Genomic DNA, 20,094 nt, shown 5'->3' on the forward strand with positions numbered 1-20,094 from the left:
TGTACTGATACAGCAAGGGGGCTAACGCGGGGCTATCCATCACTAAGAGCAAATGTGGCATATAACACCAAGGCATTCACCTAGTTGTGAATGCTTAGGATCCAAACTATGGGCACTGGTAATTGGGTAAGACCCCAAACCAGCAATGAAAATAATCTTCTGCTCCCTGTCCCTGAAAAGATGATGTTGTCAAGCTGCTATATGTCATATATGAAAAGTCATGGCAGTCTGGTGAAGTTCGTCCTGACTGGAAAAGGGAAAACATAACCCTCACTTCCAAGAAGTGGAAAAAAAAGAAGATCGAGGGAACTACAGGTTAGTCAGTATCTATCACCTCTGTGCCTGACAAGATTATGGATCATCCTGATGGCCCTACTAATGCACATGGAAAATAAAGACTAGGTGATTGGTGGTAATCAACATAGCTTCACCAAGGGCAATTCATAGATAGTGATAGGACCAGGGAGAGCAGCTTTAAATTAAAGGAGGAGGGATTTAGATTAGAGTTCAGGGGGAAGTTTGTTACTGAGAGAGTGGTGAGGTGCTGGAACAGGCTGCCCATAGAGACTGTGGATGAGGTGTTTAAGGTCAGGCTGGATGGGGCCTTGGGCAGCCTGGGCTGGGGTCAGATCTGAAGGCTGGTGGCCCTGCCTGTGGCAGGGGGTTGAAGCTTAATGATCCTTGAGGTCCTGTTCAACCTAACCCATTCTATGACTCTATGATATTACTGAATTTGCCTTTAAGTATGAATCTAGCAGATTGTTTACCTGGAGATTACTTTCCCACTAGAAACTTGGAAGAGATGTTTTCTTCAAGGTCACAGCTAAAATGCTTCTACCTTGAGAACAGAAGGAGAAAGGCAAGGGAGAAAGACAGCATAACAAGAGATCAGAGGGACAGACGGCTCTTGGAACAGCGATATTACCAAGATTCCAAAAAAGAAAAAAAAAAAGAGTTTTCATGCCTGGTTGGCAAATGTAAGTAGCAGCAAAGGATAGTTCCACAGTGATTCATATTTAATGAAAGGGAATGCAGACTACCTTCAAATCACTGACAGGTCTGTCAGAGCCTCTGAGGGCCGTTTTATCTCTCCTTTAGGTTAAACTATCTTTGAAATGATTACAAGTGTCTGTTACATCAGCAGAGTTCAAGTATAACGGCAAGGTAACTACTGAAAACAAATCTACAGTTCCCAACGTAGCACAGATGAGTACAGTGTAATATTATTTCACATTCAACAATCACTCATAAATAGTCCATATCCTGAAAACACATTTTTAACCTCTAGTAGCAATTACAGCTTCACAGGTGGAAGCTACCTGCTGTTGAAAGCACAGCATTAGGATAGCTCATAATGAGGCCCCTACTATTAGGATTGGATGGTTTGGTTGGAAGGGGCTGACAAAGATGAAGTTCAACTACCTGACTTGATGGTTACTTTGGGGCAATCAAAGCACATCATCAAGGGCATTATCTAGCTGCTTTCTAAACACTGACATACATGGGGTATCAACCACTTTGAGAGTAAGCCTGTTCCATTCAGTTAATCACCCAGAGCGAAGTTTACCTGTTTAGCTCAATTTGTCTGGAAGGATGCTGTGAGGAATGCTATCAAAGGCCTTATTAAAATTCAGAGAAATTAAATCCACCACCCTCCCTCCATCCCATGAACAGCTGTCCTTACTGCAGTAGGAGATGACATTACTAGAAGACTTTCCCTTCGTGAACCCACGTTTCTCATTCTGAGATACAACCCACACACTGGAATATAAAGCGATCCTAAAAAGGAACACTTTAACAACCAAAAGTCACTTAAAATACAACAGAAAAATGTCACCAAATGTTGGCTACACTGAAAAGAATCTAGGAGAAGAAAGCACAGAATTTGCTCCCTATCAGGACAGCATGCTCCAGGATGCCAGGTGATCAAGTTCCACTGAAAACCCTGCTCAGTTGACGATGTAATTTCTTGATCTCTTTACTCCCTAGCCCCCAGGACATCTCAAATTAATTTTTGCCAGGTATCCGGTGCCATTCATCATTCTGAAGCTTTGCACGGCAGCATGCCAAGCTGCTTACAGATATAATTTAAGCACTTCCTCACAACTTCATCTGAACGTGGGGTGACAGAGATTGATTAAGTCAGGCTGCTGTCAAGGTCTGTTATTACTCAACATTTGTGTTCAAAAATAAAATATTTGGTTGGATCAGTGAAAGATAATACAATAATACATCATAATCAGTATTTCTCCATATCTACCTTTATGACTTCTCAGTGAAATCTAACATTACTATTCACTCTTTGTACCTGTAGGCTTAAATGTAAAACACACATCATAACCTTCATAAATTTATCTCCTGAATACTAACACATTCTATTTAATTGTACAGCTAATTGAAATCATGCTTTGCAGCCATTTCCCTATTTTTTTTATGTATCAAGCTCTCAGTAGAGTTACTTAACAATGTAGAGTTATTTGGTTCCCCACACACTGCACAAGTTACTTAACCCAACAACATCATGACAAATTAAACTTACAGACCTCAAGCCTTATGAAGACATGTCTCTATTTAAGTCTATATTAATTTAACTATGAACTAACTTCAGTTACCCATATAAACCTGAACCCTGAGATTACCCCTTTCCAATTCCTAACAAGACAGAAGTATCATTTAGCCCCAAAATCACGAAAAATCCTGCCTGCATTGAAGGGTAGTATGGAGAACCTACAGCCTCTCACAGAACAGTCACTACCCTCCTCTCAGTACCAGCCATCTCTCCCCAGTACTCACTGCTGTTTCCAAGACCAACCCACCATTTTTTCCTCCTTTAAAGGAAATACACCAACATGAAGTCCTATCTCAAGGTCTCTAATCATCTCCCATTTCATAAACTTACAGTAAATAAAACACCTCAAACATCTTTCCAGCTGCTCTTTTTTCCACTTCTCTGTCACTCACTAGGAGTTCTGTTTCTCACATTTCCTCAGTAATCTCACCATCCAACCTACCTTTTGTTAAAAACCTTACAAACCAGCAGAACTGTATTGTCAGCAAAAGCTTTGTTAGAAAGCAAGTCCAAGTAGGTAGTGGTGCAATGTGTGGGAAACATGAAGTTTTAAGAGATTCAAGCAAGTACAGATGCACAAAGAACATCATAAAATTAACTGGTCATCAATAGTGTTTCCTTCACAGACCAAGAGAGAAAAGAAGACAATGCAAGATAATTGGACAAGAAGATAATTGGGAAAGAAACTGTGACCAAATCAAATTTAGGATGACATGAATTTGACCTGGGGCGGTCAAATCACAGACTAAGACCTCTTCAAACCTAAAACACTGCTATCTTTTAGGTGACAAAAAGGTAATGCATAATGGGAAACTTCAATTCCATTACAAATACCATCGATTAAAGAGCATTACTAAAAAAAAACCAAAAATACTGTGTTAAAATTGTTAATGATAAAAAATTACTCCAGGCTCAGAGCCACTGAGACTCCTACACATTATGTGAGCCATTCTACAGCTGTGCCAATTAACAAACTTCTGAGGTAAAACTGGGTTAATAGAACATATGTCAGGAAACTGAAACAGGGTTGTATGCCAACTTTTTTCCAAAGTAGTGTTCTTTGCGTTCAGAGGCAAAGCTTATCCACTGTTTTTAGCATATGAAACCCAGACTTCTGCCGTCTTAATGCAAAGCAAGGCAGAAGCAGTAGACAAGTCAGGTAATCAGGTATCTTAGAAACCATCATCTAATTTTGAGCCTCTCCACAAGATGGCTAGGGAAAACTCATCTAAACAAGGAAAAAAATTAAGCAGCAGAAAGTCTAAGGGGACAAAGAAGCAACATTCTTTATGCCGCCCTACATTTTAAGATTCAGGTTACATTACTGCATTTTTAGTTGAGAAAAATCCTAAAGCCTAATACCCGATGATAGCAAGGAACTGTAAAGAGAAGGCAGAAGGAGGCAGTATAAGCATATGAAAGTACAGGAGTAATGATCAGTGAGTTATCTTTTTTAACTGAATGGGCCAACTTGCATTCAGGAATAACTTTACTTGCTACTGAAGTTATCTTAAATGCAGAAATAACCTAAAAAACAAAAGCTTATGTGATATTGAAGTACATTCTACATTTATTTCTCCTTCCACAAAAACAGCCATGTTTCACTACCAGTTAGATGCTATGCCAATCAAACAAATATTACTAGACTCATCTACTCTAAAGAGCAATTTTCAAAGACTTAACATAAGGAACTCTCTTACCTTGAATTAGTGGTATGTACCGTGCTAACAGCTTTGCTCTTTTCTTTTCATAGCCTTTCTGAGTGATATCACCTAAAAAAACAAAGAAACAAATTCATATCATGTGGAATAGCGTTTATATAATCACTCTCTTTTTTGTAATAGCTGTAAAATAAACTCATGAGGTTTGAATAAATCAGATTAGTAATCAAGACCCCCATGCCAGAGAAACAATTCACAGCCATATACCTATCCACACAATGCTACCTGCCCATAAATGAATATAAGCGTCATAATCTTTACAGCTGTGCAACAGAGAAAGAGTGGTTTTATCTGCAGCACCTACACTAAACCTGATTCTGGAGGTATCTTCCATGATGCCACGAGCAGCCCAAGAGATTTACAGTGTAATGTAAACCAAAGACAACTAATCTGACTCTGCGTGCTTCTGCTGCATTAGAAACTCTCGCTTCACCAAGGCCTGGGCAAATGGGCTCTGGCATCCCTGGGTAGGGCCTTTGGGAATCCTAGGTTTCTTCTCACTCTGCTTTCAAATTCTGGGAGACATTAAACTGCTACTATTATCTGTTTTCACTTGCAGTTATAGTCTGGTATTGAGCCATCCACACATTCTGTGGGTTGCATAGTTAGAACACGACATAGCATGGCCTAGAACAAAAGAAAGATTTCTACATAAAGACCTTTCAGAATCTGGTGCTCCTGTACTTCCACCAGCAGAATAAAAACCAGCAGCAAGCTTAACAATATCTTTTCAAGCTAATGAGTTTCATCCATTTTCTAGATTTCAGCACCCAAAACAAGCTTAAAACCACGTTCACCTCTCAGAATTCACATTTCCATAAAGGCATGCAGAACTGAGAACTCCTTCATTCTTCAGATATCATGCAAAGAAAGATCTTACTCTGTATTTCAAACATTCCTCAGGTACGCCTTAGAACACGTTTGTTTGGTTTTGAATACTGTCCCCAGCAGTATGTGCTCTAACACGCTCCCTCAGCACCCACCCTCCTCCTACACCAGCACACACTGAGAGCAGAAGTCACCCCATTCTACCAGTCCCAGCAGCTAACCTGCATTAAAGTTTTGCATCCAGCTCTGTACACAGAACAGAAATGCTTTGACTGTTGGTTTTGCTAAGTGGAAAAGATTTTAATGGAAGAAATACACAGAAACATAACTGTATATTATGTGCTATGTAATAGCTGTATGCAGACATGACTGGGTACAGCTGATTAAAATGCCACTGTATGCTCTTTAAATAAATCATTTCTACAGTTAAATAGAGAAGATACCAAATACAGATTCTCATTTTCCATGCTGGAGGGGAAAAATAATGAAAAGAATAAACAAGGTCAAGCAGCACAAGCAGGAATAACAGTCCACCTTAAAACATTTAGATGACTAAAGCAAATTCTCTGACAAATGCTGCACTCGAAACAGATTTGCCATACTGTAACTCGGTGGACAGCAACTTTCACCGCTCCATAAAGATTCAGTCCTTAAATCAAACACCCGCAGATCCTTGCCAGGAATCACCCAGCTGAAGAGAAGCAGCAGCTCAAAAGCCAGCATTGAAAATTCATTCTCATTTAATTTAGAATCAAAAACTTTTGCAAGTTCACTGATGTTACCGGATAAAAAGGAGCGTTGAATCCAAGCATTTTCCTTGAATCGGGTTAGGAAGAGTCTAAAGCCAAAAGCATCCTGAAGACTTCTGCAGCCCCGACCAGCAGGTCAGAGAAGCGTACCACATATTTCTTTGTTCCTCTCTGGGTGAATCCTCCCGGACAACTGCCCCCAACCCCACCTCCACAGTGGGAGTTAATCCAGCATTCTGGTTTCTTTGTAATCCCTTGTCCCTCCCAGAAACAGACTGAGCCACATCTGCTGCCATTTAGCCACACTTTCTTACTACTTATCAAATGACACAAAAGTAATCTGAGGTTTCTCTGCCTCGGCAAACCAGCTGAGAACTGTGCAAAGCCAGACACCAGGGTGGATGGGCTGAGATGCCAGTTCTCTGCTTGGAAAACCTAACAAACTTGAAAATATGATAGAAAATGAATCCAGACTAAGATGACAGCTTTGGGGACTGACTGACATGTACTGGTGTGCTGGCGGGGGCGGGAAAACCCCCTTCATGTCCCCACATTCTACCTTTTAGACACGCTTGGCAAATATTTGTGACGTGAAGCAACTTAGTGTTTCATTTTACATCACTTGGAGAATTATAAAGGGAATGTCACATCGCTGCATGGTTTGGACTTACTTCACAGTAAAACAAAGGAAGTTTGCTTAGTTTCAGAGCTTTGCTATCTGAGCACCAAAACAGCAGAGACCACCGGCTTCTATGCCATATTATGTAGATGCACTGCATGCTTAAGCATTCCTGATACAGCCACAGAGAAAGAGGACCAGAAATTGTTCCCAGCATCAATAAAGAGAAAGTTTCTTAAGGAAATTTAGTATTTGAAGGCCTGAGCTGGGGATGAAGGCAAGCAATACCTAACAACTGATGCAACAAACCTGTAACAGTTTTGACTGAACTATCTCAGTAAAAACCCTATTACAAAACCTGGAAAATGATGCTCTCTCAAACACAGCTCTGACAACTGCAAGATGTCTTTTCTGCAAGATGCATTTACAGTAGATCAGCAGATTTCAGAAAGCCCTTGCTGATGGTTATTAACATATGAAAGGAGAGAGTGACATTGGATTATGGTAAAGATGTCTGTCCACCAAGGGCAACACCTTCTGTAGCAGCTGTCTGTAGTTCCTGAAATGAACAGCAAATCATCACGGTTAGTCAGAATTGTATTTTCTGTCACACGTGGTACATCCCATGTAATGTCAAGTTTCCTTTGTTTCCCAGCTTTGCAAATCAGAAGTGTATTAATTACAGCACCCCAGTAGCCAACACTGATTGTTGAGATCCTGGGCAAAAATGAAGTGCAGCACTGAAACAGAGCAGGATGGCTGTAATTTATTTTACTTCCTGTGGTCACAAACAAGTTCTTCATGAGGAGGGGAATGGGGAAGCAGTCTCCTGGGCTCCAAACTCCCTCACTAGGCAGGACAGCAGAGCTCAAGGCATCCTTTTGCTGTGGCATTACAACGCTGGTGAAGAGACAAGGTTAGCATCCTTTCATTTTCCAGTGGGAATCCTGTTAACACCTGATACCAAAACAGACAGAGCCATGAAAACATCCTCCAAGGATGTTGCTCAATTGAAACTAATGTCTCAGAATCAACTATTATGAGGATCTTCCCAACGTCTTAATCAAAGTGAATAACAATTTATTTTACAGGTGAAATCAGAATGATTGCTAACTTGTGGACTGTGTGACTAAACTGACAACAAAGTCTACGGCCTCATGAACCTGAGCAAACATCACAGTGATGGGGATTCTTCCAACCCCAAGCCATTCTATGAGGGATGGCAGCACAATGCAGGACAGAAAAGAACGGTGAGTAGTAGATAAGGACAGGCCTCAGTAATGATGAACTTGGTAACCTTATTACCAAGTTCATCAAAGAGCTGATATAACAGAGTTGAGCAAGCACTTGCTAGCTTGGAAAAAAATAATAAATACACACCAAGCCTCAAGTTCTCTCTCTCACATGGATGGAACCCAGCCACTGTAGGCAGTTTAAAGTTGAAACACAAAAAAAGTCACTGACGCTGAATCAAAGATCAAAATCACACCTATCATGTCTGAGGAGGTGTATACTTACTGTAGCCTAGCATCTTGCTTCTCTGCCATCTTATTATATTTCCTATTATGTTACTAAAATGAATACCCAATTTGCAGCAAGAACTTAATCCCACTCACTAAACTTACTCTAGAGTAGTCTGTATGTAAAGGTAGTAGCACAGAAATATACAGCCACTTAAATAATGATTTAAGTCTTTGAACACAAATTGTCTCTCTAAAACATTAAGTTCTAGAAGCTCAGGAAGATCTTGACTGTCAAGCACATGCACTCATAAAAGAAAGTCATGTAACTCTAGCTGTACACTACTAACAGAAGATTAAGCCTTGCACTCTGTGCACAATTACACAGTACAACTACCTAATTTACAGTGCCATTATTATCAAGCATGCCTCATCTTAGCCTAAAGTTTGGAGCTTTCTATCAACACAGGATTAGAAAATTGCATCCTGATATGTTCATATACCATCACTTCAATACCAAGGCCTAAAACCATTTGCCAGCGATTTTACCTACAGTTCACAAATTAGGAAAAAAAGAGAAGGTGAATTAAATACACTTCAGTCATCCTTGCTGTACTAAGTGTTCCAGTTTATTCTGCTCAGCACAAATCCACACTAGCAAGGAATACACGTACACCACAGAGAATCAGAGAGCTGCTCTCCACAGAATATTGAGCAGCCTGGCTTTAAGTCATTACCTACTTCCTTTGCCAACAGAGGGCATTTCACAGGGAAGAAAAATGTTGAATAACTGGATAACAAAAGTTACCTGGCAAGATACCAGGCTCAGTGAGCCCATGTAATTAATTGTTCTTATGTGGCTCCAGTAAATCCTTAAGCTCATTCCTCCAGGATAAAGGAAAAGCTCAAACTCTGCCGCTTTCCTTCCATCTCATTGGGGCTCCACAAAATTCAGAGACAGATCAACAGATGTCAGCTACAAATATGCCTCTGCAGGCATACCAGCCTGATACTGGCTCCAGCCCTTACGATTATTAAGAATCAAGTCTTGTTTTAGATAAGCTTAGGTGCTACCCTTCAATGAAACATGCTCTCTTCCACTACTGCACCAGAGGAAGAAATGAGGAACCACTTCCATTAACTTCCTGATATAATACGCTTTCAAACCCTTAAAACATCACAAAGCATTTTCAAGCATGAAAACTCTTTGTGAATCACTCAATTGGTGTGTTCTGTTATGTTGACTAAAATCATTACCCAGAGGTCATGAACACAATTTCTGACACCACATCCAGCTTTTCCCTCACATTGTAACACAAATCCAGAGAGGCACTGTCTCCTTTAACAAGCTGAGGAGGCTGTATGCATCAGGGGGAGTGGTGAAGATCAGCTGGCACACTGGATTGCAGTTTGCTTTCCACAAAACCCTGAAAAATAAGCTGAAAAAACAAATTAGGATTGGCCAGGCAGACCAACAAAAGGTGTTTTACAACCTGAGCTGGGAGTATTTTTCAAATACAGATGAAAAGTACTCTCTGCATGCTGCAGAGATTAAACGTTTAGACATCTTGTTGGCATCTTCCAAGATGCACCAGGGACACTGTCTAGAAGTAGAATAATTATACCTGGCACACGGTAGCCAAGCAATGGAGGGAATTAGGCCACAAATAACTGTCTGAAGCAAGTGATCCTAACCTAAAGAATGATGTAGCAGGAAGTACACTTCTCTTCACCCAATCCCTTGGCACTAGGTATTTCTACCGCCATGACATTCAGGAACAGCCTTCAACAATACTCCAAGCAGAAGACACCACAAAAGACTCTGAAAATTCCCCCCAAAGATCTAAATACAGAAAGAGATGGGAGGACATGAAGAAAAACGTTTTCTGTAGCACTTTCTGCAATAAAATATCTATGCCCTTCCAATACCACCGTTACAATGTTACTGACTAGACCAGCCCTTTTTCAATTAAGACAACAAAGAGCAAAACAATCCATATTTAACTTGGTAACAAATGCCTTAATTCTGAAGTCATCCCTTGCTTTGCCCCACAGGGATTACACTTTAAAATGGGTGTCTGCAATGGATGTCTGCACTTACACTCACTTGCAGCACTGCTTACCAAGTGGGCAGCTCAAGTTTGGAATCTAGGAATGGCCAAACAAAGTTGAAGCGCTTTCCTGAACGAGGAACAGGCAAAGGGCAAGAACCTGGTGTGCAAAGGCTGTGATCCCTCCTACACTTGGTTTGCCTGACACTTTTATTACAGAAGCTTCTTACACAATATACACATTCAAATCCAGTAATTGAGAGTGCTCAGAAAAGTCTCAAAGTAACATTTGCTAAAACACAAGTAGTGAAATGCCTCGTTCTTATTACATTAAGTATCAAATGCAAGAAAATTGCTGCTAAGGGATGTCAAGGTATGGTACAGAGTGAAATAACTCCAGCAACAAAATGAACTCATTTCTGGAATTTCCCATGAAGATTAATACTGATAGCCAAGGGCTGCACAAAGACTGCAGAGTACTCCTTTGCAGTACATCACCCTCAGCTGCCAATGCAGCAACAAGAAGAGGTTCAACATGACCTTGCTGAAGGGAATTTAGGAGCACCCCTGCAGCAATAAATCCCCTTTCCCAGACAGCGTCACCATCAATTAGGCAGGAGAGCTACAATGTTGTTGCATTCATGAAACTTATTTAACATTTCCAAAATGTTCCATCAACTGTACTTTCCAGTGTTTCATTATATGGCAAACTGAATATCCAAAAAATGACAAGAAATTTAGAACAAAACTCTACTTGGCTCCTAATTCAAGTCTACTAGAAAAAATAGCCCAATTTGGCACTTTTTCTTGTCTTTTTGAAGACTATTTCCTTCATTTCTGAAAAAAATGTGAAGATACATCTCTGGTTATGACTACTCAAAACAGACCACGCTATACACTGTGAGCATAACCACCTGCTGAAAGAAAGGAACTTCCTCCTGCAAAACTTGCTTTCAGCACATTCAATTCAAAGCTTGATCCAGCTGCTAGCACAGAAAAGTGAAGAGAAGAGCCGGCACAAGGATTTAGCAATGTTATAACAATTGCTCTGCGGACATTGTCACACTAAATTGGCCCAATCAGGTTTTACAGCCATCATTTTCTCCCAGTGTAACCTGGAAGCAATGAGCTGAGTTACTGAATTCATTCTAGTTATCAAGCAAAGAACTTTTTCCTTATTTAGGAATGACCAAAATATAACACTTGCTTGATAGTTTTATAAACATCAAGCAAAGATCTGATCAGCCTATTTCACCTGGTCTTTTTTTTTTCCAGCAAGTAACTGACTTTTATTTTAGCTACACAAAATATTGTTCAATTTTACAACGTGTATTAATAAAATTGCCATGTATCATCTTAACTTCAATAATGCCAATCTACTAGTGCACAGATTTCAGCATTTTAAGGCAAAGAACACAGACTACACATAGTTTACCTAGTCATCCAGAGAATCTACTTGGCTACGCACCAAATAAGCACTTGCTACACACACGATATGCAAAGTCTAATTTAAGTGAAGCACTGTGCTTTTGAGTTGTTTCTCTATCAGAGAACTGCATTCAGCAGAATTCAATCCCTTTCTGCACTGATAAGTGTGCTAAATTGCAAAATTAGAAGTAACATTTGAAAAGTAAGGAGTGTATTAAGAACTCAGCCAGGAAACCTAAATTGGGAATGTGTTGGAGGGAACTACAACAAGCAGGCACAGTTACCTTTAACTACTGATAATGAGTCTACTGAAGCCCTGGTAACAGTTTCTTCTTTCCTTTCTTTCTTATTCCCACAAACAACTAAAACCGTGGTATACACAACTGACCCGCGCTGAGAACTGTAACAGCATCATCACTTTGAAAACTTTTACCAGTGCAAACTTGGAATGTGCAGCTCTTTCCAGAAAGATGTTATGACTTCACAGGGAACCCAGTGAGTTTTCTATGTATTTTATATGCATGCTCAAACGAGTGGCCTACACTTGCTTCAAAATGTGAACTGCAGGTTGAAGATGCCGTTGGTCCTTAAAGTTACATACCAATCCCCATTGCTAAACAAAGCAGCCTATATCAAAGACTAATCAAGAGAAGCAGGGGAAAAAAAAATGTTAACTAGCAAAAATTATATTCCATTGCAGTCTCATATTTGCTACTCAAAGAGTTACAAACTCACACAGATACAGCATTATTCTGTACTAGAATTCTGACTAGTGATCTGGTTTTACACACTGTTACTTCAAAGACTAACAAAATACACTTGTAGTGAACTTAAGTTCAATGAGGAATGCTACACTCTGCGTCTGAGAGCAACATCCAAATGAGCCCTGACAGCTCAGAGCCGTGCCCACTTCCCTCTGGTGCAAAGCCTTTTCCTAACCCCACCAGGCCCTGCCGCTGTCATCAGAGAGCAGAGCTCAGGACTGCCCCTTCACTCCCTGTGAGGAGCTGCAGACCGCCATGAGGCTTCCCATCAGCTCCTCTGCTCCACGCTGAACCAACCAAGGGACTGCATCTCCAGGCCCTTCATCATCTTTGCAGCATCTGTCCAAGAATTTCACCTATTTGATGGTTTAACAGTGAACCACAGCACAACCACCTCTACAATTCCAGTTCTCTGACAAAAAATATGCAGTGACTCCCAGGACAAATATCAAAACTGCACAAAATATAAACTAAGACAAACACTAGAGTTACAAAGATAAACACAGAAGTTCAAAAACATCTGACTAAAGTTTGTCCATTCAATCCAAGATATTCCCTTGAGTACAGATACTGAGAGCATCTATATGACCATGCTTATTTTTCAGTAAGAACTTTGACTCATCCAGTGCACAGAGGAGATCCTGTTCGGTGAAAAGAATATTGAATAGCTTCTTGTTTTAAGCTCATCTGCAGAGACGAAGCAGGCTTCAGGACAGAGGAACACCACAGGGGCATCAGGCTGCCATCACAAATCATCCTAGAAAAATTCAGCTTTTACACTTATTCGAGTGTCTTATTTGAGTAAGTTATGACAGAGAAAGCTAACTGATCCTATGGGGATCGATCTCTCCATCTGGATCTGCTTTCACCTTTTACACCTTGCACTTAAGCATCTTCCAGCTATCCGTAGAATCCAGCTGACATCTACAGATGATCAGGTGCCTTTTACTCAGTCTCTTCCACTTCAACCAAGGAGATGGGAACATGAAAAGTTTGTGCGGAAAATACATTAGCAGCAAAACCGTCCTAGTTCAAAGCAACAGAATTGCCTTCAGAACCCTTGACAAAAGTTAAGACACCACAGACATTAGTCACTGTTCCAAATGCAGCATTATAGCCACATCTTCTCAAGATGCTGCATAAACAGTAGCGCATTAAACTACTTAACATCTAGACGTGCTTTATTAAATCTTTAATTTTCAGAACAAAGTTGTCAGAGGGTCATGCTAAAAGGCTACTTGCTTTTCCCTTCAAAGATAAAGCAAACAAGCTTCTGGAATGTGTAGCAGATTATGGATGGAGATCAGACAGCATGAGGAAGAGATAGATGAGGGGACAACTGGGACACGGCATGGATGCCATGTAATTTTATGACCCAGTCCTCACTCAATCCACACCTATTCTATAGGCTACCTGAACTCTGCTTCCAGCACAGCAGTTGGATAACCTGGAAAAGTACATTTTGCAGAAGCGCTTTTTAAAAGTATTGTTTATTTCTTAAGTAACCCATCAAATCCGAATACTGCAGTTTCAGGAAAGCATTACAAAGCTATACAATCAAGATTTACTTTCTGTTCTCCCCAGGAAGGGAAGAAGTGGGGCAAAATAAATGCCAGAAGTGGACTCGTCTGTCTCAAACTAATGAATTTGTAGTGGTTTTTTTCCAACACGAGCTGCTGCATCACACCAAGTTATGACTCAACATTACAATCTCAGTTATCCCCAAGACTTTAAAGATTCTGAGATAGCAAAGAAAATGCAGGAGTATTTTTAAACTGACACCTCACATCATATCATCATCATAGTATCATAGTATTGTGCGAGTTGGAAGGGACCTTAGAGATCATCGAGTCCAATTCCCGGGATTCGAGCCCTCTGTGTAGCAGAGCGGCACTTCTACCCCCTGCTCCACAGGGGGGATTCGAACCCGGGCCCCCTGGTGTTGCAGACGGGAATTCTACCGCTGCGCCACCGGGGCACACCAAGTGTATCAAGTATAAACTGTTCGGCAATTTCATTTCAACATTCATAAAGCAATGACAAAGCCATTACTGTTCCCTACAGACAAATGCTTCAGTGCTGCATATTATTTCAGAGCAGAGTGAAGAATCCCCTGCACAGCTAACACAAAAAGACACACATACTCTTAGAGTTCAGGATTTCAAACAGCTATAATTAGTTTCTTCACTCTGACTGATGATCAGTAGTCTCAGTGCATTTATAAACAGCTGAGGAATTTTAAAGCAATTAAATCCCAGTTGATCTAATATGTGGGAGCTCCCCATGGGTCTCTATGTACAAATGCAAAGTTTTACTTGGCCATTCATCCAAACTCATCAGGTTTCTCACAACTTCCCCAATCTTTTCTCTGTAGTCTTGACTAATACGAGGAAAAAAATCCAAAGCCGTGGAGCTACTTTCCACTTACTGTGACTTTACTAACCCAGAAGAGCATTTTGATTTTTACTCCTGGAAAACATGGCCTTCCCAGAGGCTTATTTAGAGATCCTTAGGAGCATTCCATCCTGAGTTACATCAACTTACCCATATTTAAATAACTCTGGAACATGTCCTAACTCAATTTTTTTTTCATAGAGAAGGTTACATTACACTACTGAAGACTGCCTTAATCATTATTTCACCTGCTTTCTATGGAACAGTTACTATATTCTTTACAACAGGATCTGGTAATTTTAGGTAATAAGATTCTACTAGAAAATAAAAAAATAAATGGCTCTTCAGTCCCCTATGAATTATTTCCTATGAGAATAACCCAAGAAACATCCTCCCAAGCCATCTAATAGCATTCCCCTTAAAAACTTAAGTGACGGAAGGGGAACATATAAAACATGGATAACATACAATCTTTGAGCATATAACTGAGATTTCAGGAACTTGGCTACTCCATTTCAACTCCTGCCTCTCAAAGCCTGAGTGCGACTAGCTCACATCTCACTTTCTCACACACATATTCCTTATATTCATATACATACATTTTTTACTTGTGAAAACCTGCTCTGTACTACTACACGTTCTGAAAACACAATTCCTTTCCCAGGAAAATGATCCTGGCACACCTTCACAACAGCTCTGCTTTTCAGCCTAAGCTGTGCAGCGTTAACTTCTCTGATACCCACAGTCCGCAAATCGTTTCCAGTTCACGTGTCCATTTTTCTTAGCACGTACCTTGCTCTGTATGAAAATATACTCTGCAGTTTTCCGGATAAACCCCCCTGCACTTCAGAAACGTGATTCTTCATTTTTAGATTCTCTCAGGAACAAAGGAATTCATTTTCCTTGAAAAACCCAGCAGAACTGAAGGAAGCCCAGACTTCTTAATTCGCACCTAAGGGAGATGGGAACTGATAGAGGGGCTGGGATCAGCTCCCTTCTGGGTGCAGGGCAAAGAAAAAACTCAACACAGAGGTCTTCCTGTACTGTTTGTAATGCAGTAGCCGGCAGGTGTGATGGATTTCTGTGCATCCCAGGCTCCCATCTTCCTTGGGCAGCAAAAAGCTGCAGGTTTTTACAACACCAAAATGCACCGTTAGGGTCCATTTGGAAACGTTCCTACATATTCTTCAAGTTTTGTCCTGCCTAAGATTTTTACCCAATTTTTCAGAGAGAAAAATAAAGCATCTTTGGGATCGATCCTGGACAAAGAAAGATCCTGGAGAAAGAAGTGGAATAAAAACCCCTTGGCAAAGCACTAGCAAAGAAAAGAAACATCCTTCTCCACTTACCATAACATTTGAACTGATCTCCTACTGTTCTGACATATCGAGATAGAAAGGAATAGTATGCTGTTAGGTTTACCTTTAGAAAGTATTACTACTTTGAGATGAGAATTAGACAAAATGACAAGAATCACAGCAAGTGCCAGACAGTGGGCAGAAAGAATTCACTGAGCAAGCATTAAGACACTGAAGAAACGAATTCATATTCTGAAAGTAACTGGTTTAAGAACTAGCTGCAATAATGGTGTCTCCTGGCTTTCTCAAAAGACACTTCAGCTGCTTTTCTGAATAGCAGTTCAGAATTTCCCTTATGAAACAGCGCTGAGATCTAGTTTTCATGATAACAAAGTTATCGTAACGTCAACACTGCGTGAGTCACCAACTGTCCAACAGTACACGTTTGTCATCACAGGGAATTATCTCATACTAAGTCACTATCTCTACTTTGCAATGTCAAAACATCACTTGTTTTAACACACCAAGACCTTCCTCTTGTTGTGATTTAGCTAATGTCACTCTAATTTTATCACAATCACCACTTAGCAGCTCAGTGACCAACAACCAGCAATGAAAAAGCTATTACGAACCAGCAAAGGAAGAATGAATGGCTCACAGGACATGTCTGAAATGTTTCTTTTCAAGGAAAAGGTAACACTCAAAGCATTCAGTGAAGATAATCTTCACTGATATCCATTCAACTGTGACCAAAACAGTCTGACCACAAATAAACAGTAAAAGCAGTCCTTATGGAAGAGCTTGCCTAATGGAAGATGCGGTGAAATTGGTAGTGCACAGAAAACACACAATGACCACTGGAACATGTCTCAGGTATTAGCTATGCACAAGGTTTGGATATTTAAAATCATTAAAAACCTCTCCTCTGAATGTACATCAGAGCAGGGAACAGTTTTATGCTAAAAGAGAGAAGATTTAGGTTAGATGTTAGGGAGAGTTTTTTTTTCTCAGAGAATGGTAAGGCACAGCACAGGCTGCCCCATCCCTGAAGGTGTTCAAGATTTTAACAGATGGGGCCCTGGGCAGCCCAATCTGGAGGGGACAAGCAGCCCACAGCAAGGGGATGGAAATGGCTTTGAGGTTCCTTCCAATCCAACCATATTCTGATTCTATGAAACTAATACGGCTGGAGAGAAGGACCAGCATAACAGCAGTTATGTAAACACCACCCCAGTCACTCAGGGTGTCAGAGCTTATTTGGTTCTTTCCATTTAGAAAGTGAAACACCCTATTTATTCCTTACTGTTGTCATCTACTGGTTTTCATTAGGCACTCTGTTCTTTCACCTTGCTGGGGAACAGGCCTGCTGGACAACAGCAGCCAAAGCGGCTGAAGCAGAACCACGGAACAGGGATGTGATGAAGCCCCGTGATGATATGGTTTATGCAAGGGAGGACTTTGGGGGTGGGAAGGGGCACGCGTGAGTGGGGTTGTGTTATCAGGAAACAGGACACAGCTGCGTGGAAGCCATGCTGATATATAAGCAGTGTGATGCAGCAGCAAAGCTGAGAGTTGACTCCATAGTATCCATGTTTGTGTCTCTCTGTGATGGGGTCCATTCCAGATGGGGTCTGGCCTGGGGTCCGTTGTGGGTAATGACAGACCTCGGCCATCTCAAAGCCTTCCCCACAACAAGACTGCTATGATTCTTGCAGCCCACAGACTTCTCTCAAAATTTAAGATCCAGACAACTTCCTGAGGCAAAAGCAATGACTAGAAGGCACTACACAGAGTTATTTCAATATCTGAAGTATTATAAACAATCAGTAAGATAACAGTAATGTAAAATTAGAATACTGAGCCAGGAGCCAGAAGCTGATATAAAATATGAGGGACCCCTGCATACAGAACTTACCAGCTTAAGAGGAACAAAAACTTCCAGGAGCTGGACACCACGCTAACAAAGCTACATTCTGTAGACCTTCACTCCATGCAGAGAGCTCTGTACAACCACTTCCAGCACCCAAAGTTTTTGTCATAACAGTTTAAACAGCCTAAAAGATGGTTGACAAACAACTTTCATAAGGAAGGGAAGATTCTCATCTGCAACATCTCAGCCATCAGTGCCAGGTACCAATGAAATTACTAACTGATATCATGTGAAGATAAAAATAAAACAAATCAGAATAGCATCAGTATCTGCCAAAACTAAGTCTGAAGGAGACCTTGGCTTGACACTCATTTAGCAATAGTGGCAGATACCTCTATGCACAGCATTGAACGTTTGGGAAGTTCAGAAATCTAGATGTCATTTGGTCCAGCCACTGTAATCAGAATAAGGAAATACTCATTTCCCTGACAGTCTCCTCCACACAATCACATCAGTCAATTGCAACCACAGGGATAGCCCAGCTCACTGCATTATTCAACACAAGCAACCCAAAACCTCGCAAGAGAGGCTGAAGCACAAACCCAGAGGCACTCACTAACTGCAGCCTGCCTTCCTGCTGACACATCATGTTATGTCTCAGCACTTGACCACCACAAGATAGTTCCTTAGTTTACCAAACCACTCAAAGACGACAGACTCACAACCAGCATCAGTACAACACAGAGAGCCACAGCAGCCAAAATATCCCCTTATCTTACTGCTGTCCTCTGGGTCAATTATCTGAATTCCTGAAGAAAATACAGGGAAAAAAGACTTACTAAGCTCCTAATGGAGATCTAGGGGCAAAACTCCCCACCTGGAACAAGGTTGCTCAGCCTGGTGCAGCACTGCCCTACACAGAGTGGGGACTACAACAGATAACATGCAGCTCCCTGAGAGCAGCCAGGAAGCAGAAAAGGCAAACAAGATTCTCACTGAAAACACTGAGGATCTTTTGTGCTGAAGATGGGAAATGGAAAGAATGAGCTCCTGCAGAAGGATGCCCCAAAACTTGTTCAGAAAACCAGGACACAAAGGATAACAAGGCACAGAGGAAGCAGAAGAATTGCAGCATTGCAGTGGGAAGGAAGGAGCTGGCCTCCTAACTGATACTTCCTATATACATACACACTCATCAGCCTGCTCGGTGTAACCAGCCTGTGGGTCCTGCAGTAGCAGAGAACGTTGTTTTGAGGATAAATAAGAACACACCACCAATACATGTTGTGTTGGTATTTTGGTATGGTCACCTCATAAACTTTATTCTTATATACCTTTTATCTGGAAAAGCAGTCCGGGGGGGGGAAAGATAACTGGAAATGTAAGAAACAAGGAAAAAAAAAAGAAAAAAAGGAAAAAAAAGAAAAAAAAGAAAAAAAAAAAAAAGAAAAAAAAAGGTAAATCCAGAAAAAAAAGCTCACAAATTTGAGCCACAATAAGGAAAATCCAGAAAACAAATGATTTGTGTATGTTTCTGTAATATGATGACAGAAGCTATCAGTATATTCCAAGCGCGCACAAATGACAAATAAAAGTAGCAGAGGCAGGATTTTGCCAGAGCCTTCATTCTGGAGGCCAGAAGGAATGCTGGTCTGCAAGAGGTAAGATCCATTTCTGAACCAGCTGTGTGAGGTCTACTCAAATCCTTGCTGTATGTGAACAGAAACGACCTTTAAAAGGTAAGCTAAGCAACACTGTCTCTTCCAACAGTGCCTTAGGGAAAGAGCTGCAATACAGGAAAGTTAACTTTGTGTCCTGTTGAGCACTGCTGGGGAAACAACTCAAGGAAGCAGCAAAGGTGGCAGAAGGACACTAGGATGATTCAGAAGCTTTAATGATTCAGCCATATACCTCAGCTTTGCCCCCTGAATCCTGCATTGCAGAATTTCTTTGAGCTCATTCACCAACTGGTGCTGGAAATCCATACAAAAATCTTCCATCCATCTTCTGGTAGTGCTTCAGTACTGCCACCATCACTTCAAGAAACGGGTGGCCCCAAAAGTTATCTATCTGGATAGCTACAAATCTTGTGCCGAGAAGCTGTTAAATACTTCAACTCAAATGCCAATCAGAGAGATGAAGCTATTTTTGCATTGGAACATCTGGAAGAAAATGTATTTCCTTGAGGTCTCCTCGAGCAGAAGTTGCCATTATACTCTCATTCCTTAAAGTGATCAAGACAACAGGACTGCAGATTTACTTATCGTTGTAAACCCTACAGCGCATCCTCATTACTCCCAACTTGGAAGCCACAGACCTTGAAATAAGATGGGTGTCCTTACA

At 40.9% G+C, this 20,094-nt stretch overlaps 1 protein-coding gene across 5 annotated transcripts in view; it reads right to left on the minus strand.

Moving 5' to 3' along the window:
* The window catches only part of DIP2A (disco interacting protein 2 homolog A), a 90,026-nt gene that overhangs the window by 67,032 nt on the left and 2,900 nt on the right, over window positions 1-20,094 (minus strand). For all 5 annotated transcript variants that reach the window (XM_072341259.1, XM_072341264.1, XM_072341263.1 and 2 more), the window contains exon 2: window positions 4,270-4,341. In XM_072341259.1, the coding sequence (XP_072197360.1) occupies window positions 4,270-4,341 (72 nt within the window). The remainder of the gene's footprint in view (window positions 1-4,269; window positions 4,342-20,094) is intronic.

This window comes from Excalfactoria chinensis, chromosome 7 (genome assembly GCF_039878825.1).
Source record: "Excalfactoria chinensis isolate bCotChi1 chromosome 7, bCotChi1.hap2, whole genome shotgun sequence".
NCBI classification, from domain to species: domain Eukaryota; kingdom Metazoa; phylum Chordata; class Aves; order Galliformes; family Phasianidae; genus Excalfactoria; species Excalfactoria chinensis.